Consider the following 13,002-nt stretch of genomic DNA (forward strand, 5'->3'; position numbering starts at 1 on the left):
CAATATGAGAGGGAATAAGAATACTAACAGAACTAAATTGTTTGACTCTAGAGCTGCAAAGGTTAATCCATTAGTTGTCAACTATTAAATAAAATATTTAGTAAATTAGATGAAGAAGATTCCAGCTCCGTCAATGTGAATATTTTCTATATATTTTCTTCTTCACTCCTCTGTGACAGTAAACTGAATATCTTTTGAGTTGTGGACAAAACAAGACATTTGAGGACGTCACCTTGGGCTTTGGGAAACCCTTGTCGTCATTTTTCTTTTTTTTTTGTTGACATTTTATAGACCAAACAACTGATCTATTAATCGAGAAAATAATCAAGATTAATCAACAATGAAAAGAATTGCTGTTATTTGATTCATCTAGCTAAACATGCTAAAAACAGCACAAATAAGTACAAAATAATATGGTTTCCTTTTCAGGAAAAGACCAAAGTGTTGGTTCACTGGGTTCTTCTGAAAACATGACGGACAGAACTAACACGGACTAAACTCTGAGGCTGTGATGGACCGCTTGTATTCCATAAATAATCCACAGACGTCTGAAACGGAGACAGCCGAGGGAGGCCGACCTAGAAATGTCAAATCACGGTGGCAACGCGGAGGTGCTGTGATACTCACACCAAGGGGGTCTGTCAGAACGAGATCTGAGAGAGATGGAGGAAGTGAGGACTCTCTGAGGGATGTACGAGTCCACTGATGGCTGGTTGTGTGTCTCAAACATGGCGGACAGAGCTGCGGGGATAAAGCAAGGCCAGGTCAAGTTAAGTGATGAGGATTATGATGTTTACACAGTAGGGGTGGGGGAATTATTATTATTATTATTTTTTTAAATAGTATATATCGTGATTGTTTTCTTGTTTTTTCTTATTTTTATTGTGAATGGTTCACCTATATTTTTTCTGTTTATACGGTACAGCTAACGGCGACTATTCATCATAGCCATTTCCAGCCAAACAGACCGAAAGCAGAAAATACATGTTTAGTGATGCACCGAAATGAAAATTCTTGGCCGAAACGAAAACCAAAAAAAAGGAAACCAAGACCGAAAACCGAACCGAAACACCGAAAGAAATTAAGCCAATTATTAGTACCATTGCATTTATGGCTATGACTGTGTACTAACTTTACCAAAATCAAGGCATTGCAATTGTATAAATTAATATTAAAGTTTAATTAAAAAATATCTAGCAGAAATATGGCTACAATCTGATAGTCACATACAGTATACAGTAGCCTAAGAACAGAATAGCTTACCTATTGTTGTTATTATTATTATTATTATTATTATTATTATTATTATTAATTGAGGCACTTTCTTGCAGGATTTCACTGAACATATCAGACAACGAGGGTGCATGCCCCTCATCTGGTGCAGCGAGACAAGTCTTTTTTTCTGCGCTCTGATCTCCTGCGCTGGGCGCTGCTCCGTCTCCGTCTCCACGCGGGTTCTCCGTCTCCATCGCGGCCTGGATCATTTCTCGTGCGCCCTGCTTTATTTCCGCATCCAAGTAATGGTCTTTATAACGCGGATCAAGTACAGTCGCGATGAAGTGCAGAGGATCCGAACAGATCTCACTGAAACGTGTGCTGACAGACTAAGAGCGTACTTTTCATTGTTTTCCTCCGTGGTCCGTCTCAACCTCTTTGCTTAGGAGACGCTTTGCAGGTGGAACGGATCGGGTACTGACTACGTGCAGGTCGCGTTTTCTGTTTGCGTCATCACAACATTTTCGGCCGTATTGTTTTCGGTGATAAAGGTATTTCGGCCGAAAACCGAAAATGCCCTTTTGGGCCATTTTCGCCAAAAATGTTCGGTGGCCGAATATTCGGTGCATCCCTATACATGTTATGTACTTGACATCTATGTACTAAATGTCAGACTGACCGACTGACATGTGACTGACGTGCATTCTTCCTAGAAAACAATTAGTTTTTAGAAATGTCATGATATATTGTCTCTAGAAGTGTATTACAGTAATTCCGCAAATAATCGCCGGACCTCTGATAGCGGCCGGGTGTGTTGTCAACACGGACAAATAAAGGCCGGCCTTAAATTAAGGCAAATTCAAGGCGAGCCTGCAAGATTCCTATGATCAGTGGATGGCTGGGGATGCAGATAAGGAGTAGGCTACACAGACGGAGGTAACTTAAAAGCCCCCGCCCGACTCCTGCTTGTGGACTAGGTGGTCGCTGCCTGGGACAAACTGGACGTGGATATCTTCAGAAAGTCTTTAAAGTTTGTGGACTCTTGTGAAAACTGATGGGAGCGAAGATGACCTCATCCTCTGCTTCAGGGAGGGACAGCCTTGTGTCGCTGGACGGGAGGCGCTCACTCAGGTAGTTTTTATGTGGCGACACTGGATGTCATGATGTGACATAGTGCCTAGTACACACACGGCATATGTGTAGCTGTGAGGAAAACACTGACTTTTTTTTCATTTTCATGCTGGTTACAGCTACTGTCTGTAACGTTAATCAGAAACTGGTGTTCTGCATCCCAGTAATGTGATTTTCAAAACTACTGTATGCTCTTATTGTAATGTACCAGCAATACCGTAATACCTGTATTTTAAATAAATACCCGGTACATTTACAGGGTTAAAGCTGACACAATGGTGGTGTTTAATTCATTCTGACCCAAATTCCTTTGTCCTCTAATCCAGTCTGGTTGTTGTTGTTGTATATGGTGCTATTTTTGCAAATGTTTGTTAAAAAATGAATGGTTCTCTGTCCTCTGGAACACTATAGCTTTTAAAATGTTAAATGGTTTATTTAAAACAAATGGAATTAGAAATAAAGGCCTGCCTCTAACAAAAGCCTGCTTCAAATAAAAGCCTGTTACCTTCTGCAGTTATGGTAAATAAAGGCCCCGGTTTTTATTGGAGGAATTACAGTATTCAACTTTTGTTTTTGTTAAAGAAGGAAAACAAAATCGCAAGACTCCACACTATCAGATCGCAATACTTCTAGAATCGCAATAAATGAAAATGGCATTACAAATCACATTGGCACCCATGTATTGTCAAAGAATCCAATCTGGACAAAGGCATATTGTCCCAGCCCTGATACACAGTAAGGAAAGACATGAATTTGTGCTGGTTTCTAACCTCTGGTGGTCCTCGTGTGGGGATCCCCTGCGCTCTCGCACACACCGGTGAGGAACTCGCTGACCTGTTTCAGCGACAGCGAGTTGTGCAGCGTTTCCAGAGGATAGATGGAGGGCACCATGGAGCAGCCTTCGAAGCCTGTGGCAGAGGAGAGACACGGCGCCCGCAGGCACATCAGACCTCAGTTAAACCGGGCAGTCAGAAGAGGAGCAGGCAGAACCACTTCAGCTGATACCCGACACCACCGCCCCAATGCCACCCTTACACTACACCTCAACGCAGTGCTCTGGAATCCTGCTCCTGTTTCTGAACGGGCCCTAACCCACTGCGAACTCCTGCCAGCCTCTACGGTTCATCTCCGCGCAGGCAAGTTGCAAAAAAAACATGCTGAACGCCAAGATAACATGACACCATATCAAACGGTAACAAGTCTACACATCTCAAAACGTCTCGCTATATTGGCAAAAAGCAAGCAGATCTCAAAAACGTGAACTTCTGCCTATTTTGCGATCAGTTCCACCACACAGAAGCTTTAGCTCTGACAGCAGCACACAATGGTCAAAGCTGTCCAGACTGCAGCTCAGGTCCAACACGTTATCCAAGGCAGTTCATCCACTGTTAGTTCACAACCAAGCTGCATATCACCAGAGCCGTTCACAATCACAAAGCGTCAAACCACAGCCTGCTTCGATCGTCCAAGAACCTCAGAGGACGTTTTTACTGCGTTCATTTGCACCGGTGGGAGTTTGCTAAATGTACAGAAAACAAGCAGGAATCACATGCTGGTTAAGGTCAGGTAGGAGGCATTTAAATCTAATTCAAACACATCAGCTGACATGAAAAGAGTTGAATGTAATGTGGATTAATAACACCAGTTTCTGTACCTTTATGAAACATGGAGGTTCAGGCTAGTGATGATAGATTTCTGCTCATAGCTGGAAGCATAAAAAAAGCTTTAACCTTGAAGCGAGACCGCGTGGAGCCGAGATCATGTTGCCTCGTCAGCAGCCTCGCCTTAACGCGGAAACATATTATGTTGTCAAAAAACCACTGCCAATATGACGCTATGTGCTATATGATGATTGATATACAGTTTGTGGAGGAATGCGCTGATAATTGAATGTGTGTATTCAACTTCTACTGTATGCTGTGGGTATTGGGGCTGTCAACGAATATTCTAATTTGAACTGGCAAAGAAAAACAGACACTTGAATATGAAGAAAACTACAGTAGCACTACCGCAGCGCCCCTAAATAATTCTTAATGTTCATCTCCCTAGTAGAAAGAGTGTTGTCATTTTGCCGAAAAAGCGAGTGGGCGTGTTGATGACGTTTCTATCATGCAGCTGGCGCGAATCTGGAAAAAACTATCCTAGGGTGAAGAAGGGTCATTTACACGAAGATTCCGCCGAAAATGTGAAAAATGAAGTACCCAAGTCTCGTTGTCTCTGCCCAAATTGTCAGAGAAATTCAAGGAACGGCAAGAGACTCGGTTGTTTATGACCAAATTACGAATCGGCTACATGACGCAGTGTAATCCAGGTCACGTCTTGCCTCCTGCACGCTCTAGAGAGAAAGGTCTATGGACTTAAGTTTTACAGTGCATTATTGTAGTTGTTTATTTTGTCATGTTCTTTACACTGCTAATTCTAATGCAGATCTTTTAATCACGTTTATGTTGAAATAAATATACCTATACAAGTAGTTATGTCCCGTGTTGTATTGGTTTGCCCTCTTATTTTGGCTACCTATACCATAGTTGTTTTTTACAAAACCCTGACTTCATGAAAAAAAATGCATCAATACTTCTCAGTGCATCAGTGTTTAATGTTGTTTGTTGTTGACATAAAATAAAGTCTAAAATAAGCAAAGTTTCTGGATTTAGATCGGGAAATATCTGAAGAATAAGCAAACAAGACAAAGAATATGACCAAGACAGTTTGATATTTCTGCTGCAGACACATTTCAGTCTGCACTCAGCGATATGTTGGCCTCGTAAACGCCGCAGTGTATAGAAACATCAGTCGGTGGTGGTGGGGGGGGGACGGGGGAACACTCTGCTCAGCTTTTATATTGCTTGTTTGTTGTTTGACATTTTCTCAAACTAATTATTGTGGCCCTGGTCCGTTGCTGCTGTAATTACATTTGCTGCCAAAATAAATTAAGTGTAATTTTGTTTCCATTTTGGTGGCCTTAATCTGAAACCAACTGGCGTAACAGCGAAAATGATGTGCATTGCTGTTTTAACTGTGTGCATGATTGCAACAGTAATGCCAGTTTGTCTTGACCTGGTTAATTAGATAGAAATGCTTCTGGTAAATTCACAATACAACACGCTAATGTTATGGAGCTTGTTAATAGTTTGGGGAGCGTACATGTTCTTTCTTTTTTTAACAGCGAGCGAGAGGAGAAAAGAAAAAGGGACAGACCAGAACACAAAGTCTGAAATTTGAGTTAAATATTGGACAGTTGAATGCAGAAAGTTTATGATATTGTGTCATCTTCAGACTTCAGACCTATGGCTCACAATGTCCTGTTCTTAAAATTTTGCACTTTATGATTCATTTAAACATGGTTTGTTGTCGGGGCGACCTTTAGCTCACCCAGTGAGAGTGTGCGCCCCATGTAGGCTGAGTCCTTTGCAGCGGCCTGGGTTTGAGTCCGACCTGCGGCCCTTTGCTACGTGTCATCCCCCATCTCTCTCCCACCTTTCCTGTCTCCATCCACTGTCACTGTTTGTTGTCAAAAAAATGTATGCTTGAAAATATACCACAGAATTTAAGTAAGGTTGACAGGTTTCTCTAAAAGGAAATCTATCTATTTTTGACATTAAAATGATCTTTTATTATTTTAAAATAATTTCCAACTTTTGATTACAGCTAAAACAATTACTCAATTCATTGTTGTCATTTTTAAGCAAAAGTACCCAAAATGTTCCAGCTGCTCATATGGGAATATTTACAGATTTTTTTGTCTTCTATGATAGTTAAGTAACTCAATATCTTTGGGCCATTAGAATTTTTTTCAAATTCCCATTTCTCTCTTCTTTTTTTTTTTTAAGATAATTGTTTTTGTGCTTTTCCGCCTTTAATGGACAGGAAAGCTAGGTGAGAAAGGGGAGAGAGAGGGGGAAGACATGCAGGAAATCGTCACAGTTCGGACTTGAACCCTGGACCTCTGCGTCGAGGCATAAACCTCTATGTATATGTGTTCCTTCTCTACCAACTAAGCCAACCACTCAAGCCCAGCCACTTAAATTCCCATTTCTGGCATTTCACAGACCTATAATCAAGAAAACTAGTGCAGTGCCCGTTCAAAACATGCCTGTTGTTAAAAGACTGATTGCTGGTCCTCCTGTATTGCTGCTTGCAGCTTTTTCCAGAACCAGTGTACTCCAAAATAACTTACAGAAGGACCCCAAAGCACTTAATATGCAACTATAGGCCTATACTACTGACTTACTGTGTACTTGTACTTCAGAGGAAAACATACATTTACCTGTGAGAGAACGATGCAGATTTAGATTCTACTCACAAAATACCACAATTAAAATATGATGCATTAAACTATCCAGCATTATATTATATTAAAATCTCCACCTTGAAGTACATTGTGCTGATAATGCCTCTCTTTTTACTTTAACTAAACATTCTAATGCAGAATTTTCAAGCAGAACTTGCACTGTGCACTTGTAATTAGTTTTTTTTTTTTATAAAACTCAACCTGTAACACATGTTGCAGGTTCAATCAGTCGCGGTTTGGCTGTGGCTCATGCAGAGATTCAACTTGTCCTCTTTTTTTCCGTGTAGCAGACACACACCGTGTTAGTTTTAGGCAACGTGGCCCGGGCGGAAGAAGCAGGGAACCCGGGGGAGCAGCACGCAAAACGGCCGTAGAAATGGGCAACAAAACAACGCGCTGGAGAGCCCCAACCTGTACATACGTGTTGCAGTGCGGCTCAATCAGTTGCGGCTCGGTTGCGTCTCATCTAGAGAGTCAACGTGTCCCTTTTTTCATCATTTGCACGTAGGGTAGACGGCAATGAGTTCTTGGCTGATGTTCAGTTTTTGGCAAAACACCTGTAGCAGGTGAACCGCAATCAATGAGCTACTCCCCGCCCCCGCTGCTGTACTGTGCATGTGTGGGGACGCAAGCACAGAGATATCCTGATTTATAGATAGATAACTGGCTGACTATTTGTTGCAGCCATACTTTTAATATTTTGTTACACCTAAATTCAGAAAACTGTGGCTTCAATTTTATTTATTAAATAATAATAATAATAATAAATAATTTACGGAGAAAAAGGAAGGGGAAAAGCTATGGACACCACTGCAGAGGGGAAGGATAGTAGTCGCAAAAAAAGGCCCCAAAAGCCCCAAACAGCTCACACCACTCCAGCTTGCAATCTGCATAACCACAGAAACAGGCAAGCATGCAGAAACATCAAGAGGCAAAGCATGAGAGTCAACCACAGAACAAGCACAGTCACAACTAAACCGTGAGCAGTGGTTGAACAGGGCGTGAGGCTTAGGGGTATGGAGGGCGGGGGCCAGGGGCTGACCGTAGAAGTACTCTAGGGGGTCTTGACCGGAGATGAGCCAGTTTCGGAAGAGGCGGAGGTGGTAGGAGCACTGGTGGAGGTGGTGGGCCAGCGCCCAGTCCAGAGAGAGGCTGCGGCCCAGGCTGAGGTCGGTGGAGAAATGCCTCAAGAACTGGGCCACACGGTGCTCCTCCAGGGGCTCTGAGGAAGAAGAGGGAGAGCGAGGAAGGACAGAGCAGTGGAGGAGGAGGAGCAGTAAAAAAGACATGAAACTATAGGATATAAGCGAGGAGGAAGAAAGAGAGAGAAAGACTGAAGTATGATACAGATGAGAGGGGAAATAGGAGTTTGTAGAGGGAAACAGAGAGAGGAGATAGGAGGGAGAAGTGTGTGTGTGTGTGTGTGTGTGTGTGTGTATGAAGGTGGTGCTGTAAACGCAAGGGGCAGCCAACAGCTCATCATGTTCCGCCAAACAGCCGAAGATCAGAAGAAGCAGCATATGATCTTAAGCAACTTTCTGCAATAAAAACAACCCTGCACATCAGCGAAGCCTTAGAACAAGAGCTCTTGCTCCTCTGCAGTATCCCCATTTTACTTAAAAAATTGCATTCATCCAATTAATGAGAATCCGCAAAGGAGCAAGTGCGACACAAGACATTCAAAGGAAGTGGTGTAGCCCAAAATGAACTCTTCTTGCAGCCACCTCTCCAATCAAACACTGCAGAAGCTTTAGCATGCGCAGATAAATCTCGTGTCTACATCAACGAACAATTTGGACAACCGATGTCATCTTATTTGACCATTTAAACAAAGCTGCAGCTGGACATTTCGAGCCAACACAAAACTGCATCACCGGGGGCCATCGTACCTGTTGCAGTGCCCCCCAGAGGTGGAGCCACTGCTATGGCGGATGTGTCATCTTGTGTTCCTGTAGTGGATAATATATGTAAGTGAAAGACTTACTAATATAGTGTGTGGAAGTTATACTGAATGTTTTTGCTTGGTATTAGCTTACAAGAAGTGTTCGTTTTGTGCGGTACTTTTGTGTTGACACTTTGCTGCTGTGCTTGATAAGTCCACTCTCACAGAAACTCATCACCGAAAACACTTGTGGATGAACATTTTCGCCAGTCAGACCAGTTAAATAGTGATTTAATCCAAAAGCAGAGATATGGGACGTTCCAAAAAAAAAAAATCCCGACCAATCCTTTTTTTCCAGATTGAGTGGAAGGACAGAAAAAGTAGCTGGTTGGTTCACAACAACGGTAATATCTTCTATTATCTATGCTTCCCTTCAGTCTCAACGAGAAACGTAGTCAACAAAAATTTTAGCAAAGAGGAGACATTCAGGTGTTGCCACAGACACGGTCATTACACTTCTTCATTAAACATTTAATATGTGCCTTTTTTCAAGTCTAAAACACACTGGACAACCACATCTGTGCACTGAAAACATTGAAAAGCATGTGTGCTTATGGATCAAAACAAAACTGAGCGATGTTTCATTCAGAACAGACACAGGAGGTGGGATGAACAATGCCTGGGGATGATTAACCCTTCCTTTGTCAATAAGAGCTGATCCTGGTTCAGTCAGCTGTGATTGAACCATATTCAACCTTTAATCCACATAACGACGAGTTCCCACTGGACCTGGAAGCGCGGCAATATGTATGTATATGGGTATGTGTGTGTGTGTGTGTGTGTTTGTGTGCATGCGTCTGGGTCTCTCTTTGTTTAGACACATTTGACAAATACGTGTAATAAATACCTAATTAAAAAAGCTATCACAAACAGCAGTGACACAAGGCCATTTCTGATAAATATAGTGGATGGGCAGATTTTGAAATTTCATCATCTGGGGGGTTAAGAATCTGGGGAATTGTAGTCTCGCTTTGCCAGACCTTCCTCCACAATGCTGCGGAGAAGGACAAGAATTTAAAATTCCAACACAAAGAAAGTGTAAGGTAACGGACATCCGGCCGAATAGAGTGAAATCCGGTGGAATTTCTGGTGGCAACGGACCAATCTAGACTAGGGGAATTGATACTCCAGGAAAGCAGGGAGAGGGGCAGGAAAATAAAAAGGGTTATCAAGTCCTGTACCAGATGCATATTTTTAATCATTTATCAGATCATTTATATCATTGATCCTTCATATAATTTATAATAGATTACCAGTGTGTTTTGTTGCCAAATTTGATCGCGGCACGGGGCGAAAATAGACCAGATGCCGAAACTATCGGCCGTAGAGCTCCTGTGTGAACAGCCACATTGGTTAATATGGGTGCCAAAAGGAAGCAGGCATTTGAGGCGCTTCCGCGTCCAGTGTGAACCCGGCGTAATACAGGCAACCCTGTTGAAAGGCAACTCACAGGTTAGCATTACTGAGAGTCACGAAGCAGAGTTCAGAGGAAGGGTTAAACATTCATGTGCTGCTGGTGGCGTTTTTAACGATGAGTTCAATTCACATCCTGTAGTTTATGTAAGTACTCTGTGCGCACACGCACACGCACACACACACAGGAACAAATATAAAAAAAAAACTGAATTACTGGGTAATGGTGAACAATTTACAAATGCTTTACAAAATTGTATGCAGGATGTTAAAACAGGGTTCCCACCCTTGGCTCAGTACAAATCTCCGTCTAAAGGCTACTTGCTTTGTTATGCTGCTTTTTGAAACATGAAAACAGTGAAGAGGGATGAAACTTAAAAACTTTAGAAAAGAATGATGAAAACGGTTGCTTTGACAGGTCCAAAAAGAGACTGGCAGGTTTCACTTGTTATTTATGAGTATAACGGTTTTTGAAGTCGGTTTATTAATCACAGGGAGTACTACTGTGCAGCTGTATAGTCACAGGGAGTACTACTGTGCAGCTGTATAGTCACAGGGAGTACTACTGTGCAGCTGTATAGTCACAGGGAGTACTACTGTACAGCTGTATAGTCACAGGGAGTACTACTGTACAGCTGTATAGTCACAGGGAGTACTACTGTGCAGCTGTATAGTCACAGGGAGTACTACTGTGCAGCTGTATAATATCTTCTGTGGCTCAGGTGGACCGGGGTTATGTCTGCTTGGAGACTAATTTTTAACACAACGCCTGCGTTACAAAGGCTTGAAAGATGAAGGAAGTGGCTTGACCACAGCCTGTAGATAAAGATGGACGACACGTCTCCACTTCCTCCCGATGTACAAAAGTGAAGCCAAAAAACCCTCGGATACGGCCGCTGACATCTTGTAATTTCGGAGCCAGAGTCTGCTTAGTAGTGATCGGGGCGGTGGAGCCACGGTATCAAAGTCCCGCCCATACACCCTCCTGACCAATCGCGAGTCAATCACAGCTCACATCATGTTTGTTTTAGCATCAAATAACTAATAAAAACCAAATTTATCAGAAAAATGAACACTTGAACAAACAGCATGATCAGAACTACCTAAAACAACAAAAACATCTTTGGGAAACATTTATTTAATGTGTACTCGCTAACATTGATGGGGCGGGATTTATGACCTATACTGCAGCCAGCCGGCTGCTTATACAGTCTTTGCATCAACCCCTGGTTCACAATGCAGGGGTTAGGCCATCGTAACAATGACAAACACTATGCAGCATGCAAACAGCATTAATGTAGCACTGGGAGACAAACTATCATCTTGTTTTCTTCTTCCATATTATGCTGTATTAGAAAGAAAAGTTTAGTAATTGTTGTGTTGTTTTGGATTATTCTCAATTTTATCTGGAACAGCGTATGTTATCATATATCCAAGTAGCAGCTGCTGTTGAACAGCTGCATGACAACGTTATACGTTATTGTACATGGCCAAGAAATTTGACTTTCCACAGGAGAAATCTAGCTAGAAAATTGGATTTCTATACGAGAAACCTGTTTTCTTCTTGCATGCATGACATTTAAGAAATCAAGATACTGCAGAGCACCGACAGTTTACCGTACACGTAAGTACACGTAAACGCACTTATTGCTCCAGGCTTGTGTCATCCTGGGAAATAGACCAGTTCTGAGTCTCTGATTTAACCCGGACTAAGTTGGAAATTAGGGAACTGCCAGACACTAAATTATACTTAAAATGCATCACAATGGGAAATCTTGAATGGCAACGGTACATGTAGCTTTTGCAGGGAATGTTGACTGCGGTTAACTGGCACAAAAGGTAAGCAAAACTTTGCTATTACTCACTGTAAAGACAGTGGAGTATGGCAGTTTATTAGAATGTTATTTTGTTAAACATCCATCAGTTAGAAGTCTAAAGCCCTGTTAACACTTGGTTTTAAATTGTGTTTTGGTGATCAGAACACAAGTGGACAGCCAGGACACATATAGTATGTATGTATATCGTTGTGTCGGTACAGCTGGAGATATCGCAGTCAGCAGAATCCAACACATGTCCTTCCATCGGGCAAAACGATGGATGGTCAAGCCACACTGCGTCGTAAAATGTCAGCAAAACAACCACCACGTCCTGTACTGATGACGCATTATCCTGTTACGTACTTGACAGCGACGCATCAGGACGCATTGGCGCTTACGCTACAAACGACGTGGTTAAATCCGTCACAGACCAACTCGCCAAGAGGTTTGAGTGATTGGATCACAATTCGTCTTGGTGGTCGTTAACACTTGTATTTAGCACTGTCCACTTGTGAGCTGATGATCGCCCAAGACCCAATTTAAAACCAATTGTAAACAGGGTCTAAGAAGAGAGTAGATACTGGGTAAAAGGCGATAAAATACTGTAAATTAGAAACGATTCCCTACTGATATCCATTGTTTATTTACACGTATAAATAGTGTAAACATCTATATTTCCTGCTACACTACTATGAGGCCTTTGTAAACATTCACTGACATTCCGTGGCTCCTAATTTCTTGATATGTTAACAAATTCAATGACCAGTGGGAACCCTGGTTAGAAAGAGGATGTTGGGTAGTGTTAGAAAAGTAAGAGTCCAAAGCATATGGGGAAACCAAAAAAATTGTATCATTAGAAAAAAATGAAGGAAACCTGGAATGCTGGAGGGCCATGTGAAAAAAAAAAAAAACAACCCAAGGTCAAAAAAAAAAGTTTGAAGACATGCAAGACAAAGGGAGGTGAAGTGGAAAAATACTTGAAAGAAGCAGACGTACCATTAGTCGGATACTTTGCAAACGACACAGAAAATCGTTTTACTGCCGGCATAGACAACAACTCTGAGGAAATAAAAAAAAATAAAAAAATCACTAGTGTTACTATGAGCCACAATAACTTGTATAATCATGTTTGGTCATTTCCCTGCTCTTCTCTAATGTGGACTCAATAGTGGAAGGATCAACCAACACCTAAA

General features: G+C 42.0%; 1 protein-coding gene across 6 annotated transcripts in view; it reads right to left on the bottom strand.

Annotated features, from left to right (window-relative positions):
- Nucleotides 1-13,002, bottom strand: part of ppip5k1a (diphosphoinositol pentakisphosphate kinase 1a) — a 47,376-nt gene that overhangs the window by 4,240 nt on the left and 30,134 nt on the right. For 2 of the 6 annotated variants that reach the window (XM_039794669.1, XM_039794668.1), the window contains exons 27-30: nucleotides 8,527-8,586; nucleotides 7,680-7,859; nucleotides 3,117-3,254; nucleotides 628-741 (exon numbers count right to left, since the gene is read on the bottom strand). In XM_039794669.1, coding sequence (XP_039650603.1) covers nucleotides 628-741; nucleotides 3,117-3,254; nucleotides 7,680-7,859; nucleotides 8,527-8,586 — 492 coding nt within the window. Of the gene's footprint in view, nucleotides 1-627; nucleotides 742-3,116; nucleotides 3,255-7,679; nucleotides 7,860-8,526; nucleotides 8,587-12,805; nucleotides 12,869-13,002 lie in introns of all 6 variants that reach the window. The other 4 variants (XM_039794672.1, XM_039794670.1, XM_039794674.1 and 1 more) reach the window with 2 other exon arrangements.

Source organism: Perca fluviatilis, chromosome 3, assembly GCF_010015445.1.
Source record: "Perca fluviatilis chromosome 3, GENO_Pfluv_1.0, whole genome shotgun sequence".
NCBI classification, from domain to species: domain Eukaryota; kingdom Metazoa; phylum Chordata; class Actinopteri; order Perciformes; family Percidae; genus Perca; species Perca fluviatilis.